Source organism: Pleurodeles waltl, chromosome 11 (genome assembly GCF_031143425.1).
Source record: "Pleurodeles waltl isolate 20211129_DDA chromosome 11, aPleWal1.hap1.20221129, whole genome shotgun sequence".
Taxonomy (NCBI): Eukaryota; Metazoa; Chordata; class Amphibia; order Caudata; family Salamandridae; genus Pleurodeles; species Pleurodeles waltl.
This window is the reverse complement of record NC_090450.1, coordinates 784490049-784506255: the sequence shown is the minus strand read 5'-3', so window position 1 is coordinate 784506255 and position 16207 is coordinate 784490049. Positions and strand designations below refer to the sequence as shown.

At 43.5% G+C, this 16207-nt stretch overlaps 1 protein-coding gene across 1 annotated transcript in view; it reads right to left on the bottom strand.

Annotated features, from left to right (window-relative positions):
* The window catches only part of FBXO21 (F-box protein 21), a 97935-nt gene that overhangs the window by 11753 nt on the left and 69975 nt on the right, over nt 1-16207 (bottom strand). The window contains exon 10 of the mRNA XM_069214502.1: nt 3564-3754. Coding sequence (XP_069070603.1) covers nt 3564-3754 — 191 coding nt within the window. The remainder of the gene's footprint in view (nt 1-3563; nt 3755-16207) is intronic.

The window sequence follows — 16207 nt, the reverse complement described above, 5'->3', positions numbered from 1 at the left end:
CAATGCTGCCAGTTTGTACTTCCTGGAGCTAATGGAAAAGGTGCATAAGGTTTCAGGTTGAGCAGTAGTGTGACTGCTCAACCTGCCCTACCTAGACCTGCTACTATTTTCCTGATTCAGTTGATGACAAATGAGTCTGCTGAGGAAGGACAGTTTTAGGGTATATGCTATCCAATGGGTGTTGGATCTTTCTTCTTTTAAGATAAGGCGATAGACCATTGACACTTAATAACCCACTCACAGGGGCAGACTGTTGCAAGGTCCTAATGGAGATGACAGTTGGTCTAAAGGCACAAAACAAAGTAGGAAGTGCAAGGAGTTAGGGGATGGGGCCCAAATGTACTAACACTGGATAAATAGAGGACAAAAACGAAATAATTCAATAGCTTTCTTGGAGGAATGAAAGAAGCGTAGAGCAAGCATCCAGGCAAAGCACCCTAAGGAGATAGGGTATGGGTGTGAGTAGGTAATTAGACAAAGACAGTGTGTCAACTAGGAGGGGCTTGGATGGAAGGGGATGGACAACAAATGGGATGGGGAAGTAATTTTATTCTCTGTCATCTGTGAGACAAACTCCAGCACCAATGGCAAAATGATTGGCTTTGTATAGCAGGAGGTAGGACAAGTCTTTGGAACACAATGACCTAAATCTATGACTGCAGGGATTAGGGGGCTAACTCCCAAGAGCTCCGCACACCTTCCGAAGAACGTGACATGAACTAGACAGGACAGGCAGAAGAAGGTTATATTAACTGGGACGTGGCAGTGTCAGAGAGGGAGCCAGTGTTCACTGAGTGTTCACGGGCACAGAGCATGTGACTTCCTGTGAATAAGGGCAGTTGTATTCTAAGCATATGATTTCCTGTGAATGAGGGCAGTTGTATTCTAAGGATATGATTTCCTGTGAATGAGGGCAGTTGTATTTCGACAGTACCACCCGCGGGTGAGTATTAGGGTGTGGAAGTGACGTACAGACCCCACTATTTATGTAGTACGTCAACAAGACAACACAATAGCTAGACCCTGAAAAATAACCAGTAATGTGAAGGAAATCACACAGTCTCTGTTGGAGGTTCCTCTTAGTTTCCAGTGAATGACAGCAAGAGTTTAAAGTGGAAGCCTGACTTACCCTGGTATCCCATCATTAGACTTTATGACCTTTTGTGGACCATCATTATTGATCCCAATTTAGTTACACTACAGCTGTGAGTGTCTCTGAATGCTAGCGTTGAGCAGCATGCTGCGGAAGGGCAGAGGATTGCTGCTACTGTCCACAAGTTCCTTCCCTACCTCCATGGGAGCAGATTCCGGCGAGATCAAAAAACCTTCCAGTGCACCAGTTCCTATCTAGTCAGTATTCTGACCATATAAGGTGATAAGCACGGTCGCTGCTTCTTGATTACTATATTTATAGCCCACTTCTTTAGCTTAGGTTGAAGGGTCAACAACCTTTACATTTTTAGATTTGTAGCAAAGGAATAATTACCTAAGGTATGGATTTCATGTTCTTCAAATCGGGCTCCTATTTAATGTTGCAGCCAGTAGCATTGCAGACATGCAATTATCAGATGAGGTTGCCAGGTAGGTGGTGTTTGCTGGATCAGACTGCTCTGTGGAATTCCAAGGGCTCAAAGAGTTCTAGATCCAGAAGTTGAGGAGTGAACCTCTGAAGAAAGACAATCATGTCCTCCTCCATTTTCTTAGGAACATCGTAGAGACCTATACTATCACTGCAAGACCTGTGCTCCAATTAAGTTATTTTAATGTCGCTTTTGCCACAAATTTTGGTGCCAGTCAGGACAGGCCTCCAACCTGGCCTCTAGCTCACAGTTCTTCACTCAACTGAGCCTAGGCGGCAGTGAAAACAAGGGATATCCTCTGGGATGGGCTTCACTTTGGTCAAGACCCCTGTTTTTAGCCTAAACAGAACCCATCTTTGTATCAATTGCAGAAATGTCTTAGAAGTATGTATAAGGGGGATTCGGGCATTTTCTTGTTTCCAGATTGTGTTGCTTGTTTACCCCAAAAAATAAACAGCAGTTCAAGAAGATGTCATGAAGGCCAAATGGTAGGGCATGGCTATCCAGCATGGGCAATTTCACCCACTTAAGCCCTAAGGACAGGGAGTTAATTATGCTAAATTCTTTCAGTGTAAGCGCATGAGTTCACAGATACTCTCAGAATCAACAAAGTCTACAGTATACTGTCATACTGCCTGTCACCACACATTTTCAACAATGGCATAGGACTAACATATGAAAGGTTGTCCACAAAGGGCAATTCACGGGCAATCCACCCCTGCTCATGTGGTCATTAGGTAGAGGGTGCACATTCAACTAGTACTTAGTCCATTCATAAGGTGTGACATGCTGTGAGGATGGGAGATGGCACATCATTTCATTTGAAGGGGCCTCTCACCAGCCTGGTGTATCTGGTGAACTGAAAGGTACATGGGCTATCTGACGGCCAGGTCTGCCATCTTTTAATCGACAGGCATTTGTGTCTCTGCCAAAACCCAAATGGCCAATACCCAATCAGATCGCTGGGGCTTCTCCCCACTCTGTTACCACTCTTGCAGTGGAACACTGTGTCTCCCTCAGCTGCCCATGTTGGAATCTGCTGTCAGTAGAAAGAAGGTATGCTTCCTCAGAAGTCTTCAATCCAGGGCCCATAACTCACCCCCATTGGTTCTACAGTCCAAGAACCAGCTGTTTGTGTCACAATGGTAAAGAACAGAGCTCCCAAGCAATGGGTTGACTCACAGTCCCTCTCAAGAAAGCAGAAGCATCCCACCAAGTAACATACAACCAGTGGGCAGTGGAGTTCCTGAAAGAGCTCCCATCTTTCCTGCACTGAGAACCTACCTCCTCCATTCTCAAGTAATGCCCACGAATTATTGCATATAATAGAGTCTCAGCACAAACAGTCTAACCCCCCCGACTCAACGCCATTCCTTCCTTGTGCTTTACTTAATCTAAACACAACATATCTCACTTCAACTTGTTCATTTTATTGCTTTCTAATGAGTAAATGAGGACTAAATGGAATACAGCTGTAAGTCACCCTACATATGTTGATACTGGGAAATGCTTACAAAACGATCCATGCTCTTCTACCCACTCAGGTACAAAATGATGTAGAATATCACAGTTTCTCTCTTTGCCATTGTCTCTGACGGCAACAGGCAACTTCAGAAAAGGAGCTACAATTTCTGTTTTCATTATGTACGCAAAACGTTTGTAAGTACAGATGAACAACATTAAATACTGTGTTTCTGAGAATAACCTCTACATCTTCTACACATTCATCATTTTGAGTTGTGTGAAAAGATATTTTAATTGACAACGCCACCCACTGACTCTCCTTCAAACCGCACAAGGCAACGCAATTTTACGTGAAGGTTTTATGGGCTAGACGTTCTACTCTGCAGCTAGAAAAGATGCACTAGAAGTGCCTCTGAAGCAGGCTTCTGCACAGCTTAAAACTAGCCTGAGAATGGCTAGAAAATAAACGCAGCACACAGACCAGCTACAAAGTTTCCAACAAACAACCATGTTGTGTACCTCTTGTGTTTCATGATTAGACCCACAGAGAAGCTGACACCACAGTGTTTCTCATCGGATCGTCGCTTTACCTCAGGACCCAGATCTTGCTTCCGCCGTTCAATGTGTTCAAGGGTGTGCTGAACTAGGTAACCCACAGCACCATGCTGGGATGGGTCCAAGGCCTGGATGTGCTGAAGGATATCTAAAACCTAAATGAGAAAAATTGTGTCTGGGAGTTAGAAATGAGTGCACTGATGAAAATAACAATCAAACACCTCCTAGGGCAAATGTGCAACATCCTTTTCCATTTTGTGTGTTCCTATTTACAAGCTAACAGATATTTTTACCTTCAACTACTTATCCCATTACAGAGAGGTCTGGGAAAGCAAAGGTTTATTGAAATGCTCTAAGATGCGGCAGTACTGTGGCAATCACTCTTTTTATACCCCTATTAAATGAAAAAGAAAGTCTTTGGCATCTAAAAACCACCCTCGGGTAACACTAGGCATTCTAATATAGGAACTAGTTTAGGATGAAAGCATACGCTGCCTGTGAAATGGCTCCCTTTACAGGATACTATACACACTAGAGCAGTGGTTCCCAACCTGTGGGCCGGGGACCCCTGGGGGTCCGCAAAGCCTTGTCAGGGGGTCCGCGGCAGCTTACAAAATTTAATAATATTAGGTCCCAGCTATCAGTATTGACTCAGTGGGGGTCCCCCGGTTCCAATAATGATTCAGTGGGGGTCCCCGGTCTCCAGTATTGATAAAATGGGGGTCCACAGAAGTGAAAAGGTTGGGAACCACTGCACTAGAGTTCAATGCACTTTTCTCTCAATGCTTAATTGCTTTCCTTCCTTCCTGGATGCTTCAATTCACTACATACACATGCACAAATTTATCTTTCATAACAACCCATGAACGATGCACCTAAATATGTGCTCAGTTAAGATATATTCACAATCACGCCAAGACCACATTTCAAGACAAAAGAAAGTTACTTGGCTTTGGTAAAGATCTTTCTGATGGATACTCTATCTGCGGACTCCTCACCTCATGAATCCTCCCAATCAACACACTGAATCGGGAAACTTAAAATACCTCCACGACTACAGATGCCTCCACCATAACTCTGGCTCCTCCCCATATGAGAAATCTTAGGTGCCACAAGACGTTCTGATGTCAGTTCACACCTTTTCTTGTAATGCTATTAGAGTCAGACGGAACAGTGAAGAGATGCAGCAGGACAGTGCAGAAAAACAGCCATAACCAAGTGACCACATACCAACCACACATCACAGCATTCCCCAAGGCTCCAAACTCTAGTCAGTGATCTCCTGTCTGTACATGGATCTCCTGGGAGTCTTAACGACTGACAAGGACCTCAGCATTCACTAATTTGTAGATGCTATTCGGATGTATGTCAGAGTGCCATCTGGCCCCGAAATTAGGCAGATAAGGAATTGTCTGACAATCTTTTTCAAGTTGACAAAGATCTAATTTGTCATCATGGCCAACACCAATGTGGGAATATTCTTTTAGTCCCATCTAAATGATAAAGCTCTATGTACAACGAATGAAACAATTTCTTCAAGGGAAGTTGGCTCCCCTAAAAAGATGCAGTGTATTGTTATGTTTGAAGGATGATGCAAATGTGGGATGGAACCTAGGGCCTGAATGAATCACCTCCTTGATGAATACCATAAAGAAGAATGTTGACCCTTAAACATGGGCAGACAAAATATAAAGATGAAGCCTCCTTCAAGAGACCTAGTATGAATCTTTAGGTCCACCTCAAACTATTGGCTTTTAAAAACTTACTCTGTTGACTTATACTTGTAAGCACATGACACCTAAACAAATGCATGTTTTGATAGGTTACAGGAAGCAGATTCAAGACTTGTGATGTAGACAGCCCAATGATTCACAATTGGTTGTGTCTCAACGATTTGAACAGATCACCCCAACATTAATGAGAAGCAGTGATGTTTCAATATTTTCTACCAGATGCTAAAGACCAACTTTGATTATTCTGAAGAAAGCAAGCATACTGTGCACTTGTTTAACTGTACATTTCAAACCACCTACTTATTATTAAGATAGGTTTTTACAGACACTGGTTCACAGAACAAGGAGGAAAGAAAAACAGGACATAGTTCATCTGAATGATGTTGCAGATGCTGATTTTCATGAATTCAACTCAAATAAAAAATATTTTTTTGACTCAGACTTGTATTGAAAAAGGTATGTAGTAAGAGCCTGTATGATACTATTCAAAAGAATCCTGCAACCAGGCTGCACTTAGTTGAGAATTATACTACATAGGTGGCGATGGATTAGCTTGCATTACCTCCTTTCTTTGTAGCTTTTGGGAAAGAGTCAGAACAGAAGGTACTTTTTTTTTTTAACTTTCTTGCCTAGGGCTGAACACACATCCTAATGACTGAAGACAACCATCAACAGTCAAAGGGCCTTGCTTTTAGTCTGTATAAAGAAAAGTCCACGAGAAGGCATTAATGGAGAAGGAGGCAATGTCTATGGAGTAATGCATGTTGAGACTGCATACAGAAGCATAACATTTCAGTGTGCTGTTGAATACTTTTACTGTTTGTACTGCAACACTCAGGAAAAGCATCAGACTACATACAAATTAAGTAAAACGTAAGCATACATGTAGTTACATTTGTAAATATTGTTCCATGGGCCTTATAGTTTTATATATTAAGTTATTTGTACACTACTCAAAGCATATACAGATGCAGGTTTTCAGGTCTAATGCAGGTGTAGTATCCAATACTTATTTCCCACACCTGGTGTTTTTTGCAGTGTTGATGAATTGCTTGTACATATTATGAGGTTGAGGAAGCAAATACTGCTGGCACCTGCCCTGCAGCTGTTCTTTGTGCTGTACTGCTGCCACCAATGCTGTCCCTTTGTAGTATGTTTGTGGAGCCTGGGGAATACCTTTTCACTGCACAAACGCCAAAATGATTGTTACTAAGGAAGCCAGTTTTGGAGGGAGGGAGCCGGATGGTGATTGTAATAAGGATCTAAGTTAAGCACATTCTTCAACTGAAAGTGGATGCAAGGAATGCAAAGCTGAAGTGGGAAGCACATGGTGTAAGGAGCGCAAGGTCCAAAGGGGAGTGTAGAATGCAAAAGGATGCAAGCATAATTTTCAAACAGAACATATGCAACAAAGGCAGCAGTAATGTGTGCCCCATGTAACGACATAGACACACACAGAAACAGAGAACAGGTACTGCATTGACATAAACAGTGAAGCTGTCGGTAGGCATACATAGGTGTCTCCTGTTGTGTTGCCTGTAAGCATGGGTGATTGTACATGTGGTATCAGTGTGCAGGAGTGCTCGCATGCCTTCTCAGAGGGCATGGAAGGTGGTCTATGTGCATATAATCTGTGTGAGTGCATGTATGTCAGCATGTGTCCCCCTGTGGTCATGCACTATGAAAAAGCCAAACATTCTTTGTCTATGCTTGTTAAAGCATGCCAACAGTGGACAGGCTTTTAGGGACATCAAGTGATTTTACTAAAGACTTACTGGCCTTCTGGACGTGCCACTAGCTCTGTATGCCATATGACTTACTCTGCTCCATCCCACTATCCTTTCAGAAGTTTGCCTAACATGTGTCTGATATTTTCCCATCTAAACACACAAAGAGAGTCAGGGAGAGAAAGAGAACCACCCCATACTATCTCCCTATAACTAGAACCATAAACACAAATAGTATGGGGTTCAGTTATAAGATGGAGCCGCTGGCGAGGGATTTCGCCTAGGGCTCCTCAAACTCACACTTTGAGTTTCCGTGTCGGGTACTGTGGAAGATTATGTGGTGAGGGAAATTTCCTTTAAGGACTAGGTGGTCTCACATACTATATAGTGTCATGCTTCATCATATGACCACCTAGCCCCACCCAGGTAGGACAGTGCCACCTGGGCGGGCTCAACCTCACCGTTAAAAGAACAGGAGGGAGTGCGTACATTCAGTTTGTCTGGAAGAATATGGGATCCAGCTATACTAGGGAAGAAGTAAAAACACCTAGTCAGTCACCTGTGTGATAGTACACCTTTATTCGTGGTGTCCGTTGGTGTGGTTAAGAACAAAAGATGGGACACCTATGTGAGAATTAAGACTCACTGGGTCACATATCTAAAAATTACTGGCCAACATGTTTCTGCCCGCTACTAAGAAACAAAGGAGGTCTGGGGGCATTCTTCAGGGCCTAGGATCCCTCATTATCATGCATTACAAACAATGGACTACTCTGCTAAAAGGATAGCATAAAGATAAGGGGCCTACCTGTGGTGAGATACCCTATGGAGGCCCTATACCTGAAAGGCTACTGGCCCCAGGTCAAAAGGAGGGGGAGTGTCCCCTTATAGTCACACAAACTCCAAAGGAGGCGCTCGCTCAGCACCTACTCCGCAAGCGGTCTAGAGCGGGGAATGGAGTAGGTGCTGAGCGAGCGCCTCCTTTGGAGTTTGTGTGACTATAAGGGGACACTCCCCCTCCTGTCCCTAAGAAGACAATAAACATCTATAAAAAAACAGTAATCTAATTACAACAAATTAAGTGCAACAAAGGGAAATGATGATGCAGTGGGTGCCTATGAAAATGTGCTTAGTGCTCTCTTACACAAGATATTGTCAGTTCTCACTTTTCTCTGGCTTCATCTAGCCCTGACTTCCAATGATGATCCTACATACCCCAAGGATCGAAACGTTGTTGACTATATCGTGGACCCAATGAAAAACGTTTGTATTTTACTTAAAGGGTCGTGCTGTTCTTGTGTAATAAAAGGAGATCAGGTGCGTATCAAGCGCATCAGAGAGTACCAAGCATGTTTGTCACAGGCACCGAGTCATCATTTTGCTCAATTCCACTTTAATTTGTTGCAATAAAATTATTATTTTTAAACCACGCTTGTTTTCCAAATCACTGGTGACTGGAAGGCCTGCAGGTCCAGATGAATGCCCCCCAGTAGGTTGATAAGGGGCCGACCTCTGCAGGCCAGAGTCTTCTGATCTCCACCTCCCCAAGGAGGACTGCCCCCAATCCATCAGTTCATGCATCCGTCACTAATGTTCACTCTGGGTGTGGAAGGGATAGTGGCCTGCCACAACACACTCTACAGTTGGTCAGCCACCAGTGCAGATCTTGAGTTGCGAGATCTGAATGGTGTCAGAAAGGCAGCCCTGATGCTGAGCCTCCTGGGACATCAAGTTCCACTGTAGGGCTTGAATGTGCCACCGGGTGTAGTTGACAAACAGGATTCATAAGGCAAACAGTCCAAGAAGCTTCAGAGCCACCCTCACCTGAATCCAGGACCAAGCCTGAAACATCTGGATCATAGCACAAATGTATTGGACTTGTTGCTGCGGTGGGAAAGACCTAACCTCCACCGTATCCAGAATTTGCACCACTTAATGAAAGACAGTGAATCAGGTGGGACTTTGTTGGGTTTTACCAAAGACCCACTGTAGTATGGATTGGAATGCTACCCTTTCCAGTTAGGGCAATACATCAAACACACAAAAGATGATGTGAGGAATGCTTGCACTGGCATTCGCCTGGAGTAGCATTCCGATTGATATAACAGTCTTTAAGGGGTTCTAAGGTACAATCTGCCATCTACCCGGTGAGGCGGGACCCATCAAAGAGCATGTCCATCAGCAAAGCCTGCACACTGCTGAAGAACCCAGTGGACCTCACCCAGGCATGTTGGCAAAGGACGATGTAGGTACTAATTGCCACGGCAATCCGCGGGAAGCCTGTGCAGAATACATATTTGGCAAAGTCTTGCCCATCATGCATCATATGGGCCAAAGAGGCCCTAAGATCTTCCAGGACTGCAACATCTCACTGGCAGTGTCTCTCAGGGTACAGATGTTTCGGCTCAATAGACAGTCCGCTTTTATGGACCACAATGCCAGACCTGCTGAAGAAAGCATTTACTTGTGAAAGGCGCCAATCCTTTTTAGACTCCCAATCCAGAGGCGTGCTGAGAAATGAATAAGTGTTAGCTTTACTGGTTGAGGCCTGAAAAATAAGGCTCATAGGAGCAGGGTACTTTGTGAGAAAAGTCAGATCACCAGGGGTATGTCTATGACCTGTGGCTGCCTGCCTGTTAACAGGTTGGCAAGAACATGGTTTTGATCAAATGGCCATCATAGTATCTGTGAGAGCATCATTAAACAGAAGGGCTTTAAAGTTTGTAGTCCAGGCTACTTAATGTCTGTTAAAATATTTGTTTTGGTCTTAATGAAGGGCAGCTGTAACTCCAAGACTTTGGCTGCCCTCTGAACAACCATTGCGAAAGAGGCACTCTCTTTGGTTGGTGGCCCATAGGGCAAGTCAAGCTCTCTCTCAGGAGAGGCGTAAAGCCCACCTGCAGCATCAGTTAATTATGGAGGAGCAAGCCATCCCCCTCAACATCATCATCTTGGGGTGCACATTCCTCTGTCATATGGTAAGAATCAAAAAGGTAATGGAGACTCTGCTGATAGCTGCAACACAGAAGAGGCATAGGGTAAGAGTCAGGCTGCATGACAATCTGTTGTGTTTTATTATTTTATAGCACAACATCATTTGAGATTTGAATGGATGTCTGCTTGGGGTTGGACATGGGCGCTGGCACTGAATCATCCTCTGGCCCTGGTGGACCCTCAACCCTTCAGTACTGGCCTCAGGGCGGCAAGAACTGGTCTGGATTGAGATGTCAGTGTGAAAGTCTTCACAGGAGTTAGTACGGGCACTGTAACAGTTCCTAAGGGAATAGAATGAGCTGGGGAAGGACCCAAAGGCAGAAACACCCCCACTTCCCTGATTGCAGGCCTCTGCAATTCCTTCGGGCCAGAGGGCAGACCAGGAGGAGTCAGAAGCCCACTGAATATTTGCAACATGGCCTTTTTGAAGGCCCGGATCTATTGCGGGCTGACAATGGTCCGGGTAACTCAGCTGCATCCGGATCAGCGGAGGAATCGGCTCAGTGACAGACAACCTCAATGGAGTGCAAATGACATGTTCACACCATTGCATCTTCTCAGGGTGTTGTAGTGGCAGGTTGAGGAATAGTCCTATTTTACTTTTTATGTTTGTATTTGGACTTAGATGCACCAGACGACTGAGCGGGAAGTGAAACTGTTGCAGGAATGGTCCAGTGACCAGGACCAAGTCCAGGCCCATGATTTAGAACTGGACTAGGGCGTACACGAAGGCCATGAATACTTCTTGTGTTCAGTGACATATAGCTTCACCTCCCAGTCTTGAATCTTCTTCAGTTGCATAAGGCACACTCATCACAGTACTTAAATCTTGTCCAGAGCTAAGGCACCAACAACACCTTTTTGTGGACTTGGGACCGACATTTGCTTCCCGTAGTATTGGGACCATTTGAATTGTCATTTTTGGTGGGAATATGATTCCTTAGCACACTATGAAAGTTTGCAAATCTTGGGAAGATCCTATAAATTCGGAAGCAGACAATGGAATGGGCGGAAAGAAAAGAACTGATGTCAGCGTGCAGGGGTGGCACCTATATGTGACCCTACTGCGTCACTACAGTGGCAGTAAAGAGACAATGTCAAGCCCCACAATGCCAGAAGGCAGCACATGGGACAAATGCCACAAAAACAAATCTTTAGAACCAGTATGGCACCTGGGGAACATTCTAAAATGAAGACTCTGCAGCTGGAAGTATCCAACAGAAATACTGCATTTGGAAAAATGTCTGTAAATGATATGTGTTCGCTACTCTGATAAGTAGGTGTTGAAAGTAAGGTGCAGACGGAGCATGAGTAAGGGGCATTCCAACAAATGGGCAATAGAGTGCCAACATCATTCAAAGATGAGAATCAAATATGGATGGACCAGGAGGAGTTTCACCTGCTCTTCTCGCATCTGTTCTCAGTGCTCTGTCAGGCACAAATTGCAGGAAGCGCATGTAAAGTTTGGTGCCAGTTACCGCTACAATGAAGGGTGCCTGTATTCTCAGTAGCCTCTGGAAATCCTAAGCTATCACAGACTCATTAAGCATTAGGTTACTGATGGAAGTAACCCTCTGTGGGAGAGGCAAGACCTTTGACAGGCTTGCATCCAAAAATGCTCCATGAATAAAAATTTTTGTAAAGGAATCAAAGAGGATTTTAAGTAGTTCATTAAGAACTTAAGCATCAAGAGGGCCTAAAGTGCTACTTAAGTGGAGCACTCATGTCTATGCATTCACATAAAATGATATATGCCTCTCTTCAAAGGAAATTTGTCAGAGGCAAGAAAGGAGAAATATGGTGGGTGCCAGGTATTAACTTGCGTAATCAAAGTTAGGAAAAAAGTGACATAAGTTATCCATTGATCTTGAGATTTTATAATACGGGTATGCAATGCTCGAGGCTTTCTGTTTAAATGACACCATCTGGCGGCACCTAACATTGAATTTAAGTGCAGGACCTGTTGCAAGTAATTGTGGGTGCTATTCTCCTAAGATATTAAAGAAGCAGGAACACAATTTCTTATGAAACATGTGCCTGTATGTTTTTTTGCTTTTTTTCATTTCTCAAATAACACATAATTTTAAAAAGTATTCAAAGGTTTCCTGGGATTTAGGTGTCATATCAAATTGTTGACCTTCTACATAATTGCAAATACAAACTAGTGCCCAATTCTGACATTATCAGGTAATAATAATACAGAATAAAAGGACATTGACACAGAATAACTTACAGTTTCGACTTGCAAGCCTAGATAACAGAGACATGGACATCAAGCATTAGCAGATTATACACCTAGAGCCCCATGGGTGGAATCTGGAGACTGAATGGGCTTGGTGTCTAACATTCCTGCCCTTTGAACTCCCTGGAATGACTAAATATGGTTTGCAGAAACAGACAAAGATTGAATGCACATCAACATAAAATACCCAGTTATCAAAAGAGTAGGTACACATATCGAAGAACTTATCCTAGAAAATGCAGGTCTGATTGGTTATGGACACTAAACTTACTATCAGTTCCCAGACATTACACATATGGGAAGGACTGAGGTAAGTTAATGGAAAATGGTGTTCAGTGAGAAGAGAAGTAGTATATGTACTAAGAAAGTAAGTTACCTACCTGTAACTGCAGTTCTTCAGTATTGGTATCTTTCATAGATTCACATGGTTGAATCATTCCCCGTCGTCAAAGCAGTATATATATCACTATCATAGGCTATAATGGCAATGAAAAGTTCAGTTTGATAGCCTATACAGGTCCTTTTTCAAAAAATGACTAAACTTGAACTATAACCAATCAGGCGACAGCACCCTCTAGAACACTTCCAACAGAGGCTGAGTCCCTCAGATTTTCAAGCACAAGTGGAAATAGATAATCCTGAGATATAAGGGGAGCCTCTCTGGGGAGGAGGGTGGGTCGCATGCGAAACTGTGAAAAATATCAATACTGGAGAACTGCAGTTACAGGTAAGAAACTTATTTTCTTCTCCAGTATTGGATCTTTCATAGATTCACATGCTTGAATCAGAATAGCAAGCAGTTACTGTCTTTGTACATCTTATAGTATTAGCGCAAATAGTGGATAGTGGGTAGAAAATATATACATAACATTCATATGCAATATAAAAAAAATTATATATACACACACATCCTACATGAAAATCTGCCTGAATACATAAACACGTGGAACCAAAAGAGGCTCCCCTTAATGAAATAAGTGGTATAGTAAAACCAATCCAACCGTTGTATGACTGCGCTGTGCAGGTAATAAGGCTACATGATTAATATGCACACTTTTCCAAGTCGCATCACAACATATCTTCTCCAGAGGTACTTATGCAAACAAAGTAGTTGAAGTGGAAGTGCTCCAGTTGAATACACCCTCCTTTTCTCTGTGAGGAGATTGCTAGTCTGAGTGGCAGAACTGGATTGCAGCTGAAATTCATTCAGCAATGGTTGCCATTGTGACTGGAGCACCCTTACGAGTGTGACTATCTGAGTCCAACAGTTGGTCAGTTCACATGAGCTGTTTAGTGCGATGTAAGTAGACATTTTAGACATCACTTGATACCTAGGGCCACATGTAGGTAGGTTCCAAATTGCGACTTGCAAATTGCGAGTCAGAGCGACTTGCAATTTGCGAGTCGCAAATTGGAATGTAGGATGGTGTTCCTGACACCATCTGCGACTCGCAAGGGGGTCGCAAAGGCCCACCTTATTAATATTCATGAGGTGGGTCGCAATTTGCGTCCCTCTTGCGAGTGCCGGCATTCGCAGGCATGGTGGCCCGCTGCAGACAGCAGACCACCATGTCTGTGACTGCTTTTTAATAAAGCATTTTTTTTTTGTAATGCAGCCCGTTTTCCTTAAAGGAAAACGAGATGCATTACAAAAATGAAAAATGAAACGTTTGTTTCATTTTTTTTAGAGCAGTCAGTGGTCCATAGGACCACTGCCTGCTCTGAAAATGTTTTGGCAATTCAATTCACAACGGGGAAGGGGTCCCATGGGGACCCCTTCCCTTTTGCGAATGGGTTACCACCCACAAAGCAATCCTGCATTGCACCGTGACTCGCAATTAGGAAGGGGACAACCCCTTCCTAATTGCGACTCGCAAACCTGTTTTGCGATTCGGTAACCAGGTTACTGAATCGCAAAATGGGTTTTGTGCATTGCAAAGTGCATTTTGCATGTCGCAAACAGCGAAAATCGCTGTTTGCGATGTGCAAAATGCTTTCTACATCTGGCCCAAAGAGTATGAATAGACCTCTCAGCTGGTGATGTTGAATTCGGGAGAAAAGTCTGAAATATTATAGGTTCATTGAGGCAAAATCCTAAAGAAACATGGGGATAAATCTGTGGATTGGTTCAGAGAAGTACTAAATTGCCTGTGAGACGCAAGAAGGCTCTTGAGTTGAGAAAGCCTACATCTTCTCTACCCCTCTTTTCGGGGTGAGCGCTAGTAACAAGACAGCCTTCCATGCAAGAAATATGAGGTGTGCTCTGAGAATGGGTTCGAATTTACTCTTCATGAGGTGAAATAGAAGTATCTTCAGGTGCCTGTCCGAGGAAACAGCCCTTTCTGTAGGAAAACACTGAATACATCTTTTATCAAGTGTTTGATGATTCTGCAAGAGTAGAAAGAAAAAATGTGATGAACAGCTATATCTTGATATTGCTGTAAGCCGTACCGCATGTACCAACTGTGACTGAGCTAGTGAGAGGAAATAGGATAGTTATTTGCCAGATTATGCTAGTAGAGGATGTAGGTTTGATTTTCTGGCACCATCGTGGCCTCCTCCTTGACTTGGAAGAATACACCTGCAGTCCTGAGGAATATTGACATCCTTGGATTTATGGAATTTAGGAGCTGTGCGCCTAAGAGGAGAGAAGTCAGGTCAGGATGAAGGGCCTGGCCTTCGCTTATCACCAAAGGTTTACAGAATGTTGGCAGGTGAATGTGGTTGTATTCTGATTGCAGGAGAAGCTCAACGAACCAATGCTGTGCTAGCCACCTGGGAGCTATCAGGACAAGAGAACACTGCTTTGCTTTCCTCTTGGTGAGAATCTTTGGTATTAAAGGTATTGGGGAAAAAGGTATAGATCCTGGAGCATCTGTCGGAAGGCATTCCACCAAGATCCTGGATGTAGATGCCAACTTGCATATAACTGGCCTTTGCAGGTTTCGTTTTTTGCAAGGGGATGTAGAGCCGGTTTGTCCAGAACGAGACGATCATACTTAGAGACGCATGATCAAATTCCCCTTCTTGGAGGCTGTTTCCAGTTTTGTTTAGCATGTCTGCTATGCGATTTCTAGTTCAGGGAATATGTTCAGGCCGAAGAATTATCCTGTGAACTGCTGTGAGTCATTAGTGGACTCCAAATTTTCTGGTCTTCCTTGGACAGCGCCAAAGATCTTGTGCTGCTTCGTTTATTCACATATTGCATGCTGGTGGTATTGTCCGTGCGAACGAACACTGAAGACTCTGCTACATTGGCAGGAAAATTTGCAGACTGAACAGATGGCTTTGATATCTAGGTGAGTGATATGTATGCTCTTTTGGAGCAGAGACCACTTTCCTCAAGCTAGAAGCTCTGTAGATGACTGTCCCAGCTTTCCAGTGAAGTAATTGTAGTTTGAGACTACTAGACTAGAGCTTCCATCATACTTATGTGAAAATTCTCCAGGCCCTGAAATGATTTGCTTCATTGAATCTATTGTTTTTGTAGCTGCTCCTGTAAGGCATTCATTTTCAGGCGCACATATTGATCGCTGAGGACCTGACGCCCAAAAGCTAATTGAACAGAAAGTATCTTCTTTGATGGAGGAGTTGATTATCTCTGGTAATTCACAAGGAGACAGCCTGTGAAACAACTTTAGGCAAGCCTCTGTGGCCTTACACGCTTGAAATGCCGTTGGTGCTTTTATCAACGAGTTGTCGAAGTTGGGGATACCCTTCCTGAAAAAGCTGATCTAAAGCCAAATGGAATAACTCTGATGAGTGGGAATGCAAAAATATATAAATCGTGTGTTAAAGGAGACTACATAAAAGGATTGTTTCCGGAAATACATGTTAACTTCTGGAGGTATATGATGGATGGACACTCCTCTGTTTTCTGGTTTATGAGGCAAAACCAAGAATAGAAGCCTG